This window comes from Rhipicephalus microplus, unplaced genomic scaffold, assembly GCF_043290135.1.
Source record: "Rhipicephalus microplus isolate Deutch F79 unplaced genomic scaffold, USDA_Rmic scaffold_20, whole genome shotgun sequence".
Classification (NCBI taxonomy): Eukaryota; Metazoa; Arthropoda; class Arachnida; order Ixodida; family Ixodidae; genus Rhipicephalus; species Rhipicephalus microplus.
The window spans coordinates 10,349,147-10,370,638 of NW_027464593.1; the positions used below are offsets into that span (position 1 = coordinate 10,349,147).

Below are 21,492 nucleotides of genomic sequence, written 5' to 3' on the forward strand. Positions count from 1 at the left end.
CCTTGCTTTCATTGCGCATAGCATCTGGCAGTGGTGCACTGTTCCTGTGTATACATCCGCCTACCTATATATTAAGTGCCTGTAACATACTGCAATCATTCTGACGAAGGCTGGTCCACCAGCCGAAACGTTAATAAATCCACATTTCGTACGTGCGTCCTTCTCTTCAATCATATATATATATATATATATATATATATATATATATATATATATATATATATATATATATATATATATATATATATAATATTGTGTTAAAACACGGAAAAACGAGCCCTTAGGTATACACTTCTTTCCCTCATTTATTATATATATATATATATATATATATATATATATATATACATATATATTTATATATATATACAGGCAGATTAACATGGCAATCACTTTGTTTCAATTATGTATTCAAATACCGCAGAGCAGACGTCCTTGTGGCTATAACCGAATTTAATGCTGCCAAACGACAAAATTACTGCCACATTTAATTTTAATCCAATTTTTCAAGTGGAGCTACCAGGTATCTTTTCCGCTGATGAGAATATCGGCGACAGAACAAAAAGAAGTGATCTATCGTTTCCATTTCTTCGCAAGTCTGACATAAAGGTGACGCCTTTAGACCAACTTTATGCAAATAATAATTCAGGTGCGGAATTCTACAACGCAATCTAGTAAAAGTAACTTCCAAGTGCTGTGTTGCACACCACTGGCTATTCCAGTGGCATCCTAGATGTGCGAAATCTCGATATTTATCCAATGAGTAGCAGTCGTATTCATGCAAACAGAGGTTTCTAAACCTTATTGCTGTCGCGTAAGCCGTATCAGGCAAAATCGGGATAAGGGGACCGCTAAGAGATACTGTGGCTAGTGCATCCGCCATCTCATTGAGATATATGCCACGATGGCCTGGTACCCATAAGAGCTGCAGTTTTTTCAAGTTTGTCGATATGAGTTGTCGAAACATGTGCATAAGTGTTAAGTTGGCTCCTGAAGACAGAGCAGCACATACTGAAAAAGAATCTGTAATTACGACTGCTTCCGATTCGCCCAAAGGAACTTTCCGTAGTGCCTGTACAATAGCAAATAATTCTGCTATGAATATTGGTGTGTACTCTGGGAATCCAATCGAAAAGGACCAGTCAAGGAAACGTGAGAAGATACCTGCCCCAGCCTTTTCATTTGATACGGATGCATCAGTCGCAATTATGTTGTTCATGTTCACATGTGCCAAGTAATCCTGCAGTCGGTAATATAAATATTGAAATGGCATTTGCTTTGCGTTAGAGGGATAGATATTCTCAAATTCTATCTTAAGATCTAAATTAACGTTTCTTGTTGAGAAAATATGTTTGATATTGGCGTTCAGTGGTTCTAGCAGCGCTTGAACGAACAAGATCTGTGGGCAGTGGAATCGTGACCACCACGTTTCAAAAAATAAGCTTGGTTCTTTAATAAAAGCATAAAACGATGCTCTCTGGGGCACAGTGTATAGTTTTAAAAATGTTTGGATTGTAAGCATTTTGAATCTATTCAACAATGACGGTAGACGTGCTTCCATGTATAGCTCATTGTTAGCAATAAACTTGGGCAGTCCAAGGCACAGTCGTAAAGCCTCCCTTCCTAATAGTATTAGCAGTCTCATTTTATATATCGCACTGCCCGAAAATAAGACACAGCCGAATTCCATGATAGGATGAATGATAGGAAGAACAGCAGCATTAACACGAGCACGGTCGCTTTCATCATCTTCGTCGTGTATGATGCTGTTTCGTCGCCGATGTCGTGTAACAATATTATAAACATATAAATATATACGTCACAAGTCATGGAGACCTGCGATGCATTATGACTTCGTTAAATGCCAATATCACATGTGGACAACGGCATCAATTCTCGGATTTGACGAGGCATATCTAAGGCTTTTGTCTTACGTTACTCCTGCCAGAGAAAGGTTTCTTTGCTGCTTTTTCTTACAGTGATTTGTAGCTTTGCGTGTTGTAATGCCCTAATTTTATCTTAAATGCTCTAATGCGTCGTATGAGTTATGTTAACGTGCTTAATTGAAAAATATTTTGCGTCACTTCAAAATACTGGCTCATATAACACATAAAACTAACACCCCATGGTGGAAGTGCAAATACCCCGAAACTACTTGCGCGCAAGCTTCGGTGACGCTGTACGCACTTTTTTCAAAGAGGGGTACTTTGGGTGATGAAATATGAAAGTATATCGATGTTTTGAGAGTTTTCAATCCGACAAAAAACAAAGAGACGTATTCGTAGATTAAGCCCCCTAAATCACCTTTTGGCCAGTTTGATAGCCTATAGTGAGAAAGTTGACGAGCAACAGCACTCGTCGGGTGCCACTCGGGGTACTTTACGCGCTCCCTGAATGTTTTCTGACGCCAAAATTACATGCTTGTCCTTTGAAACGTCCCGAAGGCACTTCCTGTCTACGTCAACCCACAGAAAATGTCGATTGCAGCACAATACTCCGACGAGCACGCACCCTTTAAAACACAACAAAACATTTTAAAGCCAACGCTCGTCCCTACTAATGGGTCAGAAGTGCCCCCGTCATTGATGACCCTCAAGCAACACAAGAACTTCGAGTTTCAACTTTTGGTTTTGAGGGTACTTTAATATGCTGCACCGGTATTTAAACGGACACCATAGGTTTTCACGCGCCCTGGGAGAAACTAATGGTTGCTCAGGGCATAATAGCTACCCTGGCATAGGCAAGAAGTGCCCCATCCGAAAAATAAGGATGAACGCTGTTTTTATGAAGTCACCTATGCTCATTGAATTTCGCGCCCAGCTTTCTAACCACCTCCCAGGTTTATCCAATTATTGTAAACCGCGGTTGTTTCTTCGCATTCCCCATGTGCATAATAGCCGACCAGGCATGTGCCTTGGTGACGTCCCTACATTATCTGGCTATTCTTCCTCATTTCTGAGTTATTTCTGTAGAGATGCGAGATGATGCAGCCCTTACGCTTTGAAAAAAATCTGATAAAGGCAGTTACGAGTTGCATTAGTGCAACACTTCAGTTTCTCTCAAACTCTTTTGTTCATGATTAATTATTTGTTACCACACGAAGACGTGGACGAACGTAGTGAAGAATTTGCCGAACATAAATTTAAGCAAAACGTGAAACTAAACAATGGAAACGATGGCAAGCTTCGTGCACTTTATTTCACTTTTCTCGCATTTATTTTTGAAAGCCATAAGAAAGAGCACATGACTCAAAACTCACATTGATGTCTTGATTTTCAGTGGCCGAGTGAAAGCGTATGATCTTCAGAAGCAGCGGGTGGCAGAAATCGCAGTGATTCACTCGAGTAACTACACTCTTTCCTTATATTTTCCAAGTGAGCGTGGGACATGGGGACTGAAAAATACTCTGTATTTAGGTCATCGTTTTAGACAAAATTTATCACTTAGGATGCGGGGATCACTTGCTATCAAGTTCTTAACTGAGATACATCGCCACAGTCACCGCTAACAGAATCACTTTCACGAAAGAAAGGAGGAACGTGCTCCGGTGGTTTGACGATGCACCCTGCGGTGTACCAAATCATTTGGACAGCGACGCACAACACCTCGAAGGATTCCATGAAATGAGCCTTGCATATTGTCACGCAGCAAAGGACGACACAGTTGTCTATAAGGAAAACAAGTTTATTGGAGCAAACCTGTGCTCCCTAACAACTGAAAGAATACACAGGCGGCGAAGCAGCGGCCGGCAAAACGACGGGCACGCTAGTGAGCGTCGGCGATCGAATGTCGTGGCATCGGCTGTACGGGAATTCATATCTCTCGGCGCGAGGGTTTCTCGAATAGTCGAATTTTATCGAGAACGCCGTGATAGCGTTTGTTCGAAACGCTGTTCGTTCGGAACGCTCGAAGCGCTGTTGGGTAGCGTTTGTTCGAAACGCTGTGAAAACAGTGATTGAGAATGCTCAAAGCGCTGTTCGATAGCGTTTGTTCGAAACGCTGTGATAGCGTTTGTTCGAAACGCTGTGAAAACAGTGATAGCACAGGCCGGCGCAGCCAGGCCGAAAAAACAAAACACAAATAAACAAACCCAATGCATGGTTCGCGGCATTACCCCCCCCCCCCCCCTCTAAGAGTGCATAGACCCGATGCTTGCATAAGGGACAGTCCAAACAAATTTAAATAAAAGTTTGTCATCGTCCGTAGAAAGATTTTAAGCGAACCACATGGACGACTTCGGGCCGCATGCGTCGTCGTGATGTACGGGAGTCACCATCGGGGATCACTTCGTACGTTAGTTCGCCAACACGTCGTAGAATCTGGTAGGGTCCGGAATAGCGTCGTAGAAGTTTCTCACTGAGTCCACGTCGTCGAATGGGAGTCCAAACCCACACACGATCTCCAGGATGGTACTCGGCGTCTCGGGGTCGGTGACTGTAGCATCCGGCATCCACCAGTTGCTGGTCCGTTATACGAACTCGAGCGAGCTTGCGGGCCTCCTCCGCACGTTGGAGGTATCCTTGAACGTCGGCGTTGAGGTCGTCGGCGTTGAGGACGTGCGGAAGCATGGCGTCGAGCATCGTAGTCGGCCGTCTTCTGTAGACGAGCTCGAACGGTGTCATCTGCCTGGTTTCTTGGATAGCCGTGTTGTACGCAAACGTGACGTACGGGAGGACTTCGTCCCACGTCTTATGTTCAACGTCGACGTACATAGACAGAATATCCGCGATTGTCTTATTCAGCCGTTCTGTTAGTCCGTTCGTTTGGGGGTGGTACGCCGTCGTTCTTCGGTGATCTGTGTTGCTGTAGCGTAAGATTCCTTGCATGAGCTCCGCAGTGAAGGTCGTTCCGCGGTCCGTGATTAGGACCTCAGGGGTTCCATGTCGCAGCACAATTTGGTTAATACAGAACTTTGCAACTTCTTGTGCAGTTCCCCTAGGAAGAGCGGTGGTCTCTGCGTGGCGCGTCATGTAGTGTGTCGCTACGACAATCCATTTGTTCGCGGATCGGGATGTAGGGAACGGGCCCAGAAGGTCCATTCTGATCTGTTGGAAGGGCCTCGTTGGGACGGCGATCGGCTGCAGAAGTCCGGCGGGTCTCGTCGGTGGTGTTTTTCGTCGCTGGCAGTCACGGCAGCTCCGGACGTAGTGGGTCACATCGGATGTAAGGCGGGGCCAGAAGTATTTAGCCTTGATTTTTGTAATCGTGCGAGCTGTTCCGAGATGTCCGGAAGACGGGTCGTCGTGGCACGTTTCCAAAATTTCGACACGAAGGTCTGCGGGGATGACAAGTAAACAATTCGTTCTCGTTCCGGGGTTGAAATTCTTCTTCACTAGGATGGAGGTTTTGAGGCTAAACGCTGGTAAGTTGCGCTTGAACACCCTAGGCACGGCGACGTTGCGTCCTTCGAGGTAGTCGATCATGGCGCGGATGTCAGGGTCTGCATGCTGCTGGGCGGCTAGGTCGCTCTCTGTCACGACTCCGAAGAACGCGCTGTCTTCATCAGAGTCCTGTGGGGGTGGGTCAACGGGGGCGCGGGACAGGCAGTCGGCGTCGGAGTGTTTCCTGCCGGATTTGTAGAATATTGTAACGTCGAACTCTTGCAGGCGCAAGCTCCACCACCCAAGACGGCCAGAGGGGTCCTTCAAATTGGCGAGCCAACACAGCGCAGGATGGTCTGTCACAACCTTAAACGGTCTAACATAGACGTATGGGCGAAATTTTGAAATGGCCCATATGATAGCCAGGCACTCTTTCTCGGAGGCAGAGTAGTTTCTCTCCTCCTTCGACAAACCACGGCTTGCATAGGCGATTACTTTTTCGTAACCGCTTTGCTTTTGGACGAGGACGGCACCAAAACCGATATCACTGGCGTCCGTGTGCATTTCCGTTTCGGCGTTTTCGTCGAAATGAGCGAGTACGGGCGGGTTTTGCAGGCGTTGTTGCAGCTCGCAGAATGCCTTTTCTTGCTCGTTTTCCCAGCTGAAAGGGGTGCTTTGTTTCGTCAGGCGCGTGAGTGGCTCTGCAATGCGTGCGAAGTTTGCGACGAAGCGCCGGTAGTATGCGCACAATCCGAGAAATCTTCGCACACCCTTCTTATCTTTCGGCCTTGGGAAGTTCGCAATGGCTGATGTTTTTGCCAGGTCAGGTAGGACTCCCGCGGCGTTCACGACGTGACCCAAGAACTTGAGTTCCTCGTACGCGAAACGGCACTTCTCAGGCTTCAGCGTTAACCCCGACGTACGAATGGCCTCGAGTACAGATTCCAACCTTGTGAGATGTTCGTCGAAAGTCCAGGCGAATACGACAACGTCGTCGAGGTATACGAGGCAAGTGTACCACTTCAGGCCTGCTAGCACAGTGTCCATGACTCTCTGAAACGTTGCGGGCGCCGTGCGCAGCCCAAACGGCATCACCTTGAACTCGTATAGACCGTCCGGGGTTATAAATGCAGTCTTCTCTCGGTCTCTCTTGTCCACTTCGATTTGCCAGTAGCCGGTCTCCAGACCCATGGATGAGAAGTACTTGGCGTGGCAGAGGTGGTCGAGGGCGTCGTCGATTCGTGGCAGGGGGTACACGTCCCTTTTGGTGATTTTGTTTAGTCTCTGGTAGTCAAAGCAGAATCTTAAAGTGCCATCTTTTTTCTTCACGAGTACAACCGGCGCAGCCCACGGACTTTTCGATGGCTGTATTATGTCGTCGCTGAGCATGTCATCTACTTGAGTCCGGATTGCTTCGCGCTCGTGTGAAGAAACGCGGTACGGTGTCTGTCTGGTAGGTCGGGCTTCATCTTCGGTTATTATCCGGTGCTTCGCCAAATGTGTCTGACGTAACTTCAAGTTCGAGGAAAAACACTCGCTGTAGCGATGGAGCAACTCCAGTAATCTGTCCCGATTTTCTCGCGACAGCGCCGGGTTCACGTCGAAAGGATGTGGCAGCCTGGTGCATCTGCGCGTGCGCGTTCAAAGGTGGCGACCGCGATCACTTGACTCGCTTCTTGCGTTTCTTCGAGGAACGCAATCGCAGCGCCCTTGTTTAGATGCTGGTACTCCTCGGTGAAATTGGTGACCAAAACGTGGGATCTGCGTTGCTTAAACCGCGCAATGCCTCTTGCGACAGACACACCGCGGTCTAGAAGCAACCTTTGGTCAGTCTCCACGATAGCGTCGACGTCAGGAGCAGCACCTTCACAATAGACGGCGATCATCACGCTCGCGCGGGGTGGCAGGGTGACGTGATCGACGGCGATCCTTACAGCAGCACGGTGTCTGAGTTTCGGCTGCGGCGTCGTGGAGTGATCGGAAGAAAACGTTATTGACCTGGTCTGCAGATCAATTGTTGCACCATTGTACGTCAAAAAGTCCATTCCGAGAATTAAGTCACGGGAGCAGTTTGGCAAAATGACGAACTCCGAAGGGTACGTAGTACCGTCTATGGTGACGCGCGATGTGCACATTCCACTTGGGGTCGCGAGGTGGCCTTCTGCTGTGCGTATGTGCGGACCGTCCCATCTGGTCGTAACTTTCTTTACCTTGGACGCGAATGACCCACTCATGACCGAGTAGTCGTCTCCCGTGTCGATGAGGGCGACTACGTCAAGGCCGTCGATGGACAACTGGACGTCGGATGCCGCTTTCCTCAAATTTCGGGTGCGTCGGGGCGTCGTATCGCGGCTTGCGCGTGTTGGTGGTAGGGCACTATGCGTCGTCATCGTCGTCTTCTCAGCGGCAGGCTTCGTCATTTCGGGTACGCGTCGCGAAGCGTAACTGTCGTCGTTTTCGGGGGTCTCGTCATGGTGTCGTCGGGTCGTCGGGATTAGGGCATGTCGTGAGTCACGGTCTTGCGTCGTTGGAGCGTTTTCATTTTCTCACCGTTGTGCAACTTCACCTCCAGAAGTTGCTCCTTTTAGTTTCCTCCTCGTGGGCTGGGGGACCTTCCACGGGCGATGTCAGCATGGCTGCGACGGTTGGGGGATTGGTACGGGTAGGGCGACGGCGAATGGTTGAAACGGGATGGTCCACGGCTGGTGTTCGACAGGTATTCTTCGATCTCAAATGGGCGCTGGCCAGATCGCAGGCGGGGTGCGTCGACGGAGAACCCACGCAAACCAAGCCTCTTGTACGGGCAGCGGCGGTAGACGTGGTCGGCCTCTCCGCAGTGGTAGCACAGCAGACGATTATCTGGCGTTCGCCACACTTCGGTCTTCCTGGGCGCATGGTTTCGGGTTACAGGGGGTCGGGCGGACGACATTGGGAGGCGATACGGCGGGGCCTCTTGATAACGGGTTGGGACGGGTCGGGGTCGACGAGCAGCAGCGGAGTAGGTCATCGCTTGTGGTTCGCAAGATGCTTCCGACGGCGTGGAATTTCCCAGTGCTTGCTGAGCCTCCTCGCGGACGACGTCAGTGAGGGAGGCGACTTGGGGCTGCGGCGTTGCTGGGAACAATTTCCTCAGTTCCTCGCGAACGACGGCGCGGATGGTCTCCCGCAAGTCTTCCGTCGCCAATCCAGGGGCGTTTACCGGGTTCACCGAAAGGGTGTTGAGTGGTCTATCGTATTGCCGCGAACGCATATCCAAGGTCCTCTAGATCATCGAAGCCTCGGTGACGAACTCAGCGACGGTCTTAGGGGGGTTGCGGATGAGTCCAGCAAAGAGCTCTTGTTTAACACCCCGCATCAGAAAGCGCACCTTCTTCTCTTCTGCCATTTCGGGGTGAGCTCTCCGGAACAGCATCTTCATCTCCTCAGCGAAAAGTACAACACCTTTGTTAGGGTGTTGCATTCGCGTCTCCAACAAAAGGGCGGCTCGTTCTTTCCGCACAACCGTAGCGAATGTTTTGAGGAATTCGCTCTTAAAGACAGTCCAGTCGGCTAGGGAGCCTTCATGGTTCTCAAACCACGTTCGAGCTGCATCCTCCAAATAGAAGAAGACATGACGAAACGTTTCTTCGTCATCCCACCTGTTAAAGATGCGGACGCGCTCCAGCTTATCCAGCCACTCTTCCGGGTCTTCACCAGGAGATCCTCGGAATGATGGGGGCTCACGAGGTTGTTGCAGAACGACGGGAGGGTCGGCAGCGCCGGTCATGGTGCCTGCGTTGATCATCGTGGTTTTTACGTCTTCTTTTCTTTTTTTATCCGGGAGCAGTCCACACTCTGGCTGAAGGCCTTACTGTCGGCGGCTGACACGAGTTGGGCGTGCTTGTCGTGTTGGGCTTGCTTGTCGGCTTGGCAATGGCTTAGGGTTCGTGTACCCCGCACCTCCACCAGATGTCACGCAGCAAAGGACGACACAGTTGTCTATGAGGAAAACAAGTTTATTGGAGCGAACCAGTGCTCCCCTAATAACTGAAAGAATACACAGGTGGCAAAGCAGCGGCCGGCAAAACGACGGGCACGCTAGTGAGCGTCGGCGATCAAATGTCGTGGCATCGGCTGTACGGGAATTGATATCCCTCGGCGCGAGGGTTTCTCGAATAGTTGAATTTTATCGAGAACGCCGGGATAGCGTTTGTTCGAAACGCTGTTCGTTCGGAACGCTCGAAGCGCTCTTCGGTAGCGTTTGTTCGAAACGCTGTGAAAACAGTGATTCGGAACGCTCGAAGCGCTGTTCGATAGCGTTTGTTCGAAACGCTGTGATAGCGTTCGTTTGAAACGTTGTGAAAACAGTGATAGCACAGGCCCGTGCAGCCAGGCCGAAAAAACGAAACACAATAAACAAACCCAATGCATGGTTCGCGGCAATATACTATAAATTTCTACTTAATAACTAAGATCTAAATTGTCGCTCCTGCATTACTTCTGTATGCACTCTAAACATACACATGTGTTTGTGTCATGTGTAAATTGCTGCTGAATGGGACTACCATTAAAATTTTTTTGTGTGGGAGAGTGACAGCTGTGGGCGAAAAAAGTTTGGGGGTTCCAACTAAGAAGAGGTAGCCAAGCATTCCGGTCATCTTGGTTACAATGACAGCCATAGCATGCCTGACCCGGCAACTGATGAATGAAACAGGAGCCCTAAACCACCAATCTTTTCTATTAGATGCGGAAGCATCTTATACTCGCGCCTTGTAGTGCGCCGTCCGCGCCGTCCGCACCGTTTCTCGAACATTCGACAGCTGACGCGCGCGCATGCGCCGTCGCGCCGTCGCCCACCATCTGTGCCGCGCGCGCTTCTCCTTCGAGAACATTCGACAGCTGACAGCGCATGCGCCGTCGCGCCGTCGCCATCTGTGCCGCGCGCGCGCTTCTCCTACGAGAACATTCGACAGCTGACAGCGCATGCGCCGTCGCGCTGTATATATACTCAAGGTCGGCGCTCGCTCGCTCAGTTGCCGCTCGTCCGTTGGTTTGTACGGCGCGTCGACGTCCGAAGTCGCCGTGAAATGAATGCCAACGAATCCACAAACAGAATGATCGACGTCCCCTCGACCAGCGCCGCCCTTTCGCATACGTGTGTACGTGTTCACTCATTTAACACCCCCTCCTACAACCACATTAACCAATTTAGCCATCGACCCAAGTAAGTCGCAATTTAACACCCCATTTCACAACCACGTTAACCAATTTAGCCATCGACCCAAGTAAGTCGCACTTTAACACCCCGTTAACCAATTATATGCTCCGCATCCTCCTCAGTGTTCCCCCGAGGGAAGCTGCGGGCAATTTTTTTTGGGACGCCCCGCCGTGGTGGTCTAGTGGCTAAGGTACTCGGCTGCTGACCCGCAGGGCGCGGGTTCGAATCCCGGCTGCGGCGGCTGCATTTCCGATCGAGGCGGAAATGTTGTAGGCCCGTGTGCTCAGATTTGGGTGCACGATAAAGAACCCCAGGTGGTCTAAATTTCCAGCGCCCTCCACTACGGCGTCTCTCATAATCATATAATGGTTTTGGGACGTTACACCCCACATATCAAACATCATTTCTATTTCTGGGACAATAAATAGTAAACACTGTGGTAAACGTGTAAGGCAGATTTTGTCGTCCAAAATACTGCGTGATGGGCATTCCTGCGACTTGTTCCAAGAGCGTAGCAAGTAAGCGCCCATTCCTGCGTCAAGCAGTCACCATCGCTATTTTAGTCAGTGCTGTAACTGACAGTCATCGAAAAATAAAATCAGAAAAACACCCTGCCCCATATGAATGAATGAATGAACAGATTTTATTTCTGGAGAGATACAGAAAAACAAAGTGAGGGTAAAAGCCATGCGGCCTGACGTGGCTTCGCTACGCGAAATGATAAAAGTTAAGCAAACAGTGCTACATTGAGCAATAATTATCACAAACAGCAGCATATTAACAGAGCGCCCCGCCACAGTGGTCTAGTGGCTAACGTAATCGGCTGCTGACCCGCAGGTCGCGGGTTCAGATCCTGGCGGCGGCGGCTGCATTTTCGATGGAGGCGGAAATGGTGTAGGCCCGTGTGTTCAGATTTGAGTGGACGTTAAACAACCCCAGGGGGTCGAAATTTCTGGAGCCCTCCACTACGGTGTCTCTCGTAATCATTAGTTGGTTTTGGGACGTTGAACCCCGTATATCAATCAATCGATCAATCAAGCATAATAACAGAACCCAGAAATAGCATAAAAGCAAAAATAGGTGACATATAAATACAAAAAAATTGGCTGCATGGACACACAGAATTAAACATCGAAGCTCTTTTCATTGCATATTCGAAAAGACACATGCTTACATATTGATATATTCATATAATACACTCATATATTCATACATACATCTCCCTATATGTACGTACATACTACTGTATATACACGAGTTTTGTACCTAAAGGTGAGAGTATATGTGGAACTTAGCCAGAAGTTTATTGGAAACATGATGTTTACTTTACTCAATTAATGAGGAGATGTTTTTTGTGATATTTTAATTGCGTTAATAGCAGGTTAAAGTGCAATTGTTCACATAAATGATTTATAGGCTGTGGGGCGCGGTATGCAATTAGGGCTCTATCATATCTAGTCCTAGTAGCAGGAACGCGAAATTGTTGCCTACGGAGCGAGTATTTCAGTGCGCCTTCCTGTGCTGTAATAGTGGGGAATTTATTTTTATAAATGTAAAGTTATAGCTTATATTCTTACACCTGTCTTGATTTGAGTACACCTTGTTTTATGAATAGTGGAACGCTAGGCATCTCTCTTGGTTTGCCATAAAAACCATCGAATAGGAGGAGAATTTTTTCTGTAAGATTTCTAGTTTATTTAAATTCTTCTCACTTGTAGCGGCCCATACTAGCATACTATAATTCAAACGCGAATAAAAAATTGCGTAGTATATCTTTTTTATCCAAATTGGTATAAGTAGATTTATTTTAAATATACCCCACCAGTCTTACTTAGTTTGGATGCGAGACTTTCAACACGGGTATTCAGACAAATTTTCTTGGAACCACACTCCGAGAAATTTTTGTTATTTAACCTGTTCCAGCCTTCGCTTTTTGAAAAAGATGTTAATGTCGTCCTCGTAGGGCTTGTTGATAGGCTGGAATACTGTGTACTTACTTTTAGATATTGCCACGTTCCATTTCCCAAGTTTTGTTATCGTTCCAAAACACTACACAATTCTCAGCGCAAACCGCGCCTGCAGTTTTCGAGAAGCTTCTGGACTGTATAGATCATTTTGATAAGATTACGCCCGTTCTGCGAACTGTACAGATTATTCTGGAACCTACGCCACCGCCAGCGATAACACTAGAACATTCGTCGGCAAGAGTATAAATGCCGACGCGTTTCGGCGCTTGTCAGTAGTTGATCGACGGCCGACGCTCCGTTCGCCGATCTGTCTCTTCTCGAGGCCTCGCGCGAGACCCGGGGTCACGTCACGCGGACGTCGAGCCAGGGCTTCAAGTCGACAAAAGAAGTCTACGCGGCACCAGCGTCTTGTACGCGCGACCGCCGCCCCTGGGTCTCGGGCCTTGCTGCCTGGAGCCCGCCTACCCCATGCCAGGAGGAGGTGCAAGGTCCCCGGTTCACGCCCGCCGTCCCGGAGTCCCCCTGCGGTTCACCTGGTACCACCTGGACCTGCGCGGCGCCCGCCACGGCTGAGCCGCTTCCTACCAGAGTGCAGCTCGACTGCACGTTACAAGTCACTCACGAGCCACGCCCAACCAGCGGCTTGCGGGGTCCGCCCGCCAGAATGGCCGCGCCATTTGAACTCCCGGTGAGGGAGAATTGTTTCATGTTTTCCGCGCCCGAGGGCGATATCTCTGTTGATGAGTTAATTGACGCAATTGAAGAGACAGCTGGTGACGACAGCGTATTAGTACTGCAACATATGGGGGGCGCAAAATTTCCGCAATGCTGTCCAGGCGACGAGGCTAATGATGGCGGAAGGATTTGAAGTGAACGGGATGAGGGTGCCAGTAGAGGCAGTCGGGCCGCCGGTTACATATGTGAACGTTTACCGTTACCCTGATTTTCTATCAGACGAGGCCCTTAGCAACGCCTTAGCCCAGTTTGGTAAAGTGAAGGGCATTACGTTCGCAACCCTAGCCACTCGCCAGACCAAGTTAAACGGGGTACGTGTAATTAAAATTGACATGTGCTGCCCAGTCCCCAACTTCATTACTATTGTGGGGCACAAAGTCATGTGCGAGTACAGAGGCATGCGCCGGGTGTGCGCGCGTTGTGGGGAAGTCGGGCATATGGCGACTGCGTGCACCACAGCGTACTGTAAGCGGTGCGGCACCTTCGGCCACGATACTGAGGGCTGCTCGGCAGACTGTAAACGTCGCGGGGGTCACCACGGAACACGTGAGTGCTTTCGTAAGCGCTCATACGCTTCGGCTGCCCGCGGCTTCCCCTCGCTATCTGAATCCGCTTCGTCGCACTCTCAGTCAAGCGGCCCCGCCTCTGCCCGAGCAACTAACTCGCCGAGTATGCAGGTCCTTACGTGCAGGTCCGCATCTCGCACAACCGAGAGGGGATCCCCTTCCGGGGACCGCGACTTAGACTCCGATCTGACTTCAGGCAGTGGCATGGGCGATCCGTTCGCCAGTGAGGGGGAGAGGCCCGGGAGTTTTGACGAGACTACCACCAGGTCGACCGAAACAGAGTAGAGCGATATCGAGATGGGTTCGGCGCAATCGTCCCCCCCCCCTAAGCCGCCTCCACCCTCGGCGAGCCGGGATGACTGCGGGAATTCGCTGTCCGCGGCTGAAGCGACCCCCGAGTCCAACGAGCAGGGAGGGGCTTCCTCGCTTTATCCCACACAACCGTCAACGTCTGGGCCCCAGTGACCAGCCTGGCCTTGGAGGCCGGCACCCAAGACCCAGCGGGCGACGACGCCCCCATAAAAAGTAAAGGGTATTACTTTCTACCCAGCGACAGCGAATGCGACCATGCTGCACCGACTTCCTCCCCCGCCTCCCATTCGGCAGGCCCAAGCCGGAAATCGGATGCGAAAACTGGACAGATGGCCACTGGGCTAGAGCAAAGAGCTCGCTCGCGCTCACGAAGACGCCCTGATGACGATAAGCGGTATCTGGGTGAGAGGGCAGCCAGCAAGGAGGCCCGGCAGCGTAGACCGAGGCCAGCAGGCCAAAGCAGCGATAGCGACGCTCCACCACACGCGAAGGCTCAGAAGCTCGAGAAAGACGGTGCAGGCAAAAGGGACCCCCCCCCCCCCAAGCCCCGAGACGCACGTCACTGAAGCAGCGCGCCTGCCCCATAGAGAAATAAAGGTTAATAGTGGACACTCCCGTAGACCCCAGCGGCCCAATAGACCCTAGCACACCTAGTGGTTGGTGAGAGCAAGTGGCGTGCGCTTCCTGTTTCGGTTTCACTGGCGCAAATTTTGAATTACTTTGCATAACCGATGTTTGGCTATGACGAAAGTTCACGATTTCAGACCACTATTCATCGCCCAAATGGATAGTTTTTGTAGGTCGTTTTGATTTAGCGATTCCCTGTTTTGTTTCGTTCAGTGGTTCGTGCGAATCGGTCGTGACGTAATTTTTATTTCGATTAAGTTATAATAAAAAGAGATGCAGGCAATGATAATTCACTACGGTTTTATTCATCGCGCTTGTGTTTTTCTTTTGGAGCAAGTGATCAATGTATATATCAGTCAAAGAAACAGAGCATCCGCAATGTTTTATTCAAAGGCAAGGTAGAGTATGAGAATATAAAAAGCACAATATGACAAAGGTAGACAACAAATGCATCTCGCCTTACAAATAAATTGTAACAAATATTGTAACAAATACATAGAGAACACAGACAACGCACACATCGCTAGAGTTGGCAGAAGCCGAGAAGCTGGTGAAGTATGACACACCGGGCCAGTGGGTAAGTAAGGATCTATGGCAAAAACACAGCGCAATGGTGATGAAGAAGGAAGAAGTGACATATACACAGCAATGAAGTCACGAATCACGCCTGGGGTTGACCGAAATAATGCATTGAAAAAAAGAGCGCACAGAAACCACACGACACAATATAGCAGAAAGGCAAAGGTGCAGTGTGCTGGCTGTGCTTAAAAACAGCTAGTCCAAAATGAAAAAAAAAGCAGACTTGATGCCTGCTTGTCCTCAGAAAAGTAGGGCTTTGCAGCTTGCTCACTACGTGAAAGACAAACTTTATGCTACAACACTGGCAGGTCTTGTGGCTTTTGTTATGCGTCGCCTTCATCAAAAACTTCAGATCCCAAGTGATTTGCGTCTGGATGTTCCTGTGACGCTTGCGAGCTAAAATAGATTGTAGTCATCATTTTATCCAGAATTGTGGACTTTATTTGGTGCTACGAGAGCGGTATTACAGGGCTAATAAATAGCAGAAGGAAACCACTTTGGCTGATTATTTTTCACAAAGGCTCTACATCGTACGTTATCACTCACAAGCTATATAAAAATAAAATGGCAGCGTCCGCAGCCCCATCAAACGCTACAAGTTTGGGTATTCTTTTGAAAATTTTGATGGGGGAGATGAAGAGGTTGATGAGAAGCTAAAATACGAAAAGCGTGATAACGTGAACCGTGCCCACTGCATACTGTGTTCCTTACCCGCTCGAAGACATTTCAACAAGTGGTTTTGTTATTGATATGTTACTTGAGCTGGAGAAATAAAGCACACACAGTGACAGAGCGAACCACAGTAAAGTGTACAGTTCGCCCGCATTTATTTATTTATTTATTTATTTATTTATTGTACCCTCAGGGCCAGAGGCATTTAAGAGGGGAGTGGGTTTACAAAAAATGGATTCAGAAGGTGAGTAAAGGGGAGTACAGGATTCAACGTTTACTGAATAATCAATTTTAGCTGATAACAAAGTTAGGACACAAAAGTAGAACAAAAGAGATCTAGTGTACATATTTTAAATAATCCTAGTATACAATTCTAGCTACAAAACACACCAGAACACGCAAGAACATAAAAAAACGAAAAATGCACACGTAATAAGTAACCTCAGTTTACAATGTTTGTTAGTGCAGCGCGAAACAGCTGATACTCAGTAATCGCAGCAGTCGCTCCAGGAAGCTGGTTCAAGTCTTTGCTGGTGCGTGGGACAAAAGATTCTGAACACGTTCTTGTTTGGCATATAGGTATACCAACTTTGCGCGCATGATCGATGCGAGAGGACACGTAGGACGGTGAAAGAAAAAGATTAGCACGAGATTTGCTACAAAAATACAGACAGGATACCCAACATTCTTTTTAAGGTTATGCAAATCACTTCGAGCGAATACACAGTGTCCCTACTCCTCATAGCGGGTAACCTAAACAATGTATGCAACGAAGGAGTGGCTAGTCCAGTTGAGCTGAATATAAGCATATAAGACCATAATGAAGTCTGCTGTAACGAAGTAATAACATAACAAAGCTATTGCAGGATTCGGCTCAACTCGAATACTTTAGTGTAAACCCTCCGCTAATTGCTAACCTTTGAACTTGTCAAGCTGTATGCCTAAGATTGAAGACTGGAACCTAACCCTATCTAAGTTTCGGTTCACAAAATGCCAACATAAACGAACCCGGCAAAACATTTTCAGAAACTTCGCGCGACACCCAGCAGAGCAGAAATGAAAATCGCCAACACTTGACAGATGGTGATACAAAACATCGCACACTTTCAGGTGATGTGCAGTGGCCTCAATTATGGCAAGAAAGCGAGATTCAAGTTGTTGTACGTATGCAAAAGCTGCTTCTGATGGCACAGTGAGATTCCCAAAAAGTTTGCTGGGGACGTGGTATGCTTTGAGCATTGTGAAATACTGGTGGGTACCCTTAAGCGTCTCACTGTCGTCTTTCAGTAACTGTGGGCAACTACAACCGTCACATGCATTCCGAAGGAAGTGTTTGATGAGAAAACCAGCTACATAATATGCAGCGGAGTCATCGATAATATGGGAGTGAACGTTTGTCGCAAGTTCAGAGAGATCGTCTAGAGCGGGAAAGTCGTCAGGCTGTGGCTGTGCACACTCCTCATTATCCACAAGAGACGCACTGGTGAGGGAGAATGGCGAGAGCTGCTCCTGGAGGAGGTCACATTCATCATCCTCGACATTTCCGTATTCTGACAGCTTGAAGAGCTTTCTTATGCAGATGTGCTTCAGGCTACAAATAAATTGTGCTACATTGGGGTTGGTGTTGCAACCCTGTTTTTGCATTATGTGGCCAAATATGTTCTCCAGAGGATCCTTTTGAAGCCTGCGTGTTAACAGGTATTCAAAATTGTAATTTTTGGAGAGGTCATCCCATAGTTGACAAATTGCCTGAATTGTAATTTGCCAACCTATGATGGTTTGTGGTTGACGTCTGCCAACAAACTGCCATGATGCAATCCAGGGAAGCTGGCCTCGGAGGAAGTCAATCAGCTCTGAATCATTTTTCATGATTGCATGCCGCAGCTTTTGCGAAGTTCTTTTTTTACTCGAGCTGTTCAAGGCATCGAAAATCCTGTCCATACGATCACAAAATTGAGCTGTAGTGATGGCCGAGGCAGGCAGCACCTTCGCATACACCATTGCCGTGATAGCAATCGAAACTGATGCACTGAGGACCTGAGTTGCTCTGCTGACCTTCATATTAGAAAAAGGTTTCTGATGAACATGCCGTTCAGTCAACTTTGGAGCCAATCGCAACCGCAACTCATGTGAGGATTGGTAAAGGCTTACAATGTGCGACCAGTTAACGATGTCATCCCCAATGTATAACTTGTGTGCTTGGACATTATTGCGCGTTGTTTTAATTAAATGCGGAACATCAAAAATGTAATATACCCGCTCACAATTAACTTCAAAAAAAGGCTTTGCTACAGTCACTCTTAGTTGGTTAACGAGACTTACATTTGAACTGCCCTGGTCACAAATGACTGCTTTCACTGCAATATTAATGCTCCTAAGCTCCAAAATGAGTGACACCAGCAAGTTATGCATAACAGATGATGGTGTTAATGTGTGCCCTATAGTAAAAGCAACCGGTTGAACCCACTTTCTCGAAACGCCAACAAGAAGAAAAACCAGTGCTCGATCAGCGATGGTTGAAGTGCGATGAGTGCCATCATCTGTAAAACCCTGGACAACGTCTCTTGCAGCATCATAGTACAAATTCTTTTTGAGTGCTATTTCGTCGAAAACTAAAGCACACACTCGGTCCCGTTCATTCCAAGCTTGAGTATTTGTTGCAATGGAAGAAAGGATTCCTGGAATTATGCCTGGAGTCATCTTTACATTAGCTAGCCACCTCCTTAATGAACGCCGGGAGGGCAAAAAAAAAATATGGAGCCAGAAATCGGTATGCTCGCGGACCTCGGAAGTTTAAGTGAAGAGCGAATTTCTTGAACCACACGGGAAACCGCTTGCCCTTGCGTTTGGGCCTCAAGCGAACATGTGCAGAAAGAAGTTTAAAAACCTCCTCAGTGACGTGCAATCGGATAACTTCAAGGGCCTTTGAAGTCGATGACGGTGCTTGGTGAGGCTGTCTCCGCAGTCTTTTGATAGTTTTCCGCTGTGCTGCTACTTTGGCTTGCAGATGTTTAATGGTTTGCTTGTACTTCATTGATGGAGACATTGTCGCTGGCACACAGGAACGCACTGCAATAAACAAAAAAATGAATGTAAAAGCGAAGAACAACTAATCCCATACGAGCACTTTCCTCGCTCTTTCAGACCTAAGGTGCACAACTTTCTGTGGTGCAAAGTTTTCAATTCCACTACCTAAAAACAAACCATTCACAATGTTGACAATGCACAAAAAAAATGAAAATCACTGAGAGCCCACCCTTACATTTTGTAAGTGCACACGTAGTGTGCTTTTGAGGATAGTTTCCTCAGAATGTCCTAAACATAAAATATCACATTAAAAACAGCTGCAATAAAAGCATAATCACCATTTTCTCTAGGGCACTCAGGCGTGGAGCTGTTGGCGGAGACGTCTTCTGGAGGGTCTTGTGAAGCTTGTTCAGTGCCTCGGACAGTGCTGTCGGAACAATCTTGCGAGCGGCCTGCGGAAGTTTCTATATCAATCCACTCTGGTGTTGAAGTGAACATACAACTTACCGGTCACACAAGTTCTTTTTGTGACAGCTGAACGACTGGTTAAGATTTTCTCCGGCAAGACGAAGTCAGCAGAAATTTTTTCACCAGCTACAAGGGAGCTGCCACCTGCAGAGGTTTGGTCAACAGTCAATTTGGGTAAAAAAAAAGAAATCGCGACACTGAACGCACCCTGTTCATCGGGGCACCTCAATGTGTGGGAGCCGCTTTTTGAAGCCTCTACCGCAGGTCCTGAAGAAATCAAATTACGACAATGTGTCAGTAAGAGGCTTAAAATAACACAAACTGAAGCTCATCCGCACCTTGCAGTGCAGCTTCTGCAGCCATGTCACAGTCACTACTTGAAGCGACGCTCAGAGAACCTGCATATATGTGCAGTTGGTACAAGTTACAAAGCTTGTAGCATGGGGAAACTTAAACAGCTCTTTCAAACGCATAAATTGGTCGAACGTGGAAGAAAAGAGAAGGCACCAACTAGGAAACAAGTAATTTGTGATTTTTGGAATTATCAACAGTGGCAGCTTTCACTGATGAAAGGTATACGTACATGTGCACTCAGGCTTGAAGATAACGTGAAATAGCCCTTTAAAGTCTTTCAAAACAAGTTGCGCAGGTCCAGATCATCAAAAAACGACAGAAATGTAAAGCTGCTGTTTCCAGTAACACTTTCCAAGTGTTACTTCCATAGTGAGGTTTCTCCATCGGCTACAAAGAACTTCACGGTTAACTGTCGCCGCCCTGCCGCGGTGGTCTAGTGGCTAAGGTACTCGGCTGCTGACCCGCAGGGCGCGGGTTCGAATCCCGGCTGCGGCGGCTGCATTTCCGATGGAGGCGGAAATGTTGTAGGCCCGTGTGCTCAGATATGGGTGCACGTTAAAGAACCCCAGGTGGTCTAAATTTCCGGAGCCCTCCACTACGGCGTCTCTCATAATCATATAGTGGTTTTGGGACGTTAAACCCCACATATCAATCAATCAATCAATCAATCAATCTGTCGCCACCGATTCAATACAAGTGGATGCTATTGCACATATTTGAGTTTCAGTCAATCACTTACATGGTGCAGCTGGTTGCACACTGGGAACAGCCATTCTTGTAAGCCTTGTGTGCCCAGGGTCCATGATACTTTGAGCAGTAAAATGGTCGCTACAAACCCTGTACGTTGCGTACAATAGGCTGGCCGGCTTACTCAGGAGATCATCGCGTCCAGCATACTGCATCCAAGCTTTCATCCTGCATTGGCAATGAACTATCAGCTGAAAGGGGAAGTGCTTGAATAGTGATTTTTTATTGTTACCCTCACTAAGCAAGTACGAACAGTAAGCCTAAAGACATGCAAACCATACAAAAGCTTTAACACGCCTGCCGTCCCGTGGTATGCGGAAGAAACTCGTCCCAGGCTTCTTGTGGATTCTGCCATTGTTGAAGCACCACGAGTAGCTGCCGTAGCTTGGACCACCGGACGGCATGGCGTCAGCGCGGTCTGAAAATGTTAGTAAGTGGATGCTTTGCTGTCAAATTACGAAAACGATATGTGCACGTCATAAGTGTACCAACAAACCCCTTTGAATGATTAGCTAATCGATGCACAATACAAAACCAGTGATACATCTCTGACCCATAAAATTGTGACCTACAAAGATATACGTCAAGACCACGTACAAAGATCTTCAGAAGTTTCCAGGCCGCTATCCCTTGTAATGCAATGGTATCGCGGCCTGGGAACTTTAGAACACCTTCGTGCGTACGCAGTATCAGCAGTACATTGGGAAGAAAAATCGTAGTTGAAATTTATGCGGTAAAATTATATTGGAAACGTCAAAAGATTTGTGAGCAGCTTGCACTAGTGGCACAAGGCTAGCGAAAAAACGAAGATGATGGCCACTTGGCTAGTCCAGATTCGCCCCCGGCACACCAAGAATTATTCGTGTTCCGAGCCTTCGGGAAACGCGTCGTGAAGCATGCGAGGCCCAGCGAACGATTCT

The 21,492-nt window shown here is 48.0% G+C and overlaps 1 protein-coding gene across 2 annotated transcripts; it reads right to left on the bottom strand.

The window, feature by feature from the left end:
* Positions 1-17,714: 17,714 nt before the first annotated feature.
* On the bottom strand, positions 17,715-20,106 carry LOC142785282 (uncharacterized). 2 transcript variants are annotated; one of them, XM_075883740.1, is made up of 5 exons: positions 19,810-20,106; positions 19,679-19,738; positions 19,511-19,615; positions 19,342-19,455; positions 17,715-19,045 (listed from the first exon to the last, which is right to left on the bottom strand). In XM_075883740.1, exons 1-5 carry the CDS (start codon positions 19,832-19,834, stop codon positions 18,684-18,686), a joined length of 666 nt encoding a protein of 221 aa, XP_075739855.1. In that variant the 5' UTR covers positions 19,835-20,106; the 3' UTR covers positions 17,715-18,683. The 2 variants fall into 2 exon arrangements, with proteins under 2 accessions (XP_075739855.1, XP_075739854.1); XM_075883739.1 differs by having other exon boundaries at positions 19,511-19,738.
* Positions 20,107-21,492: the final 1,386 nt, after the last annotated feature.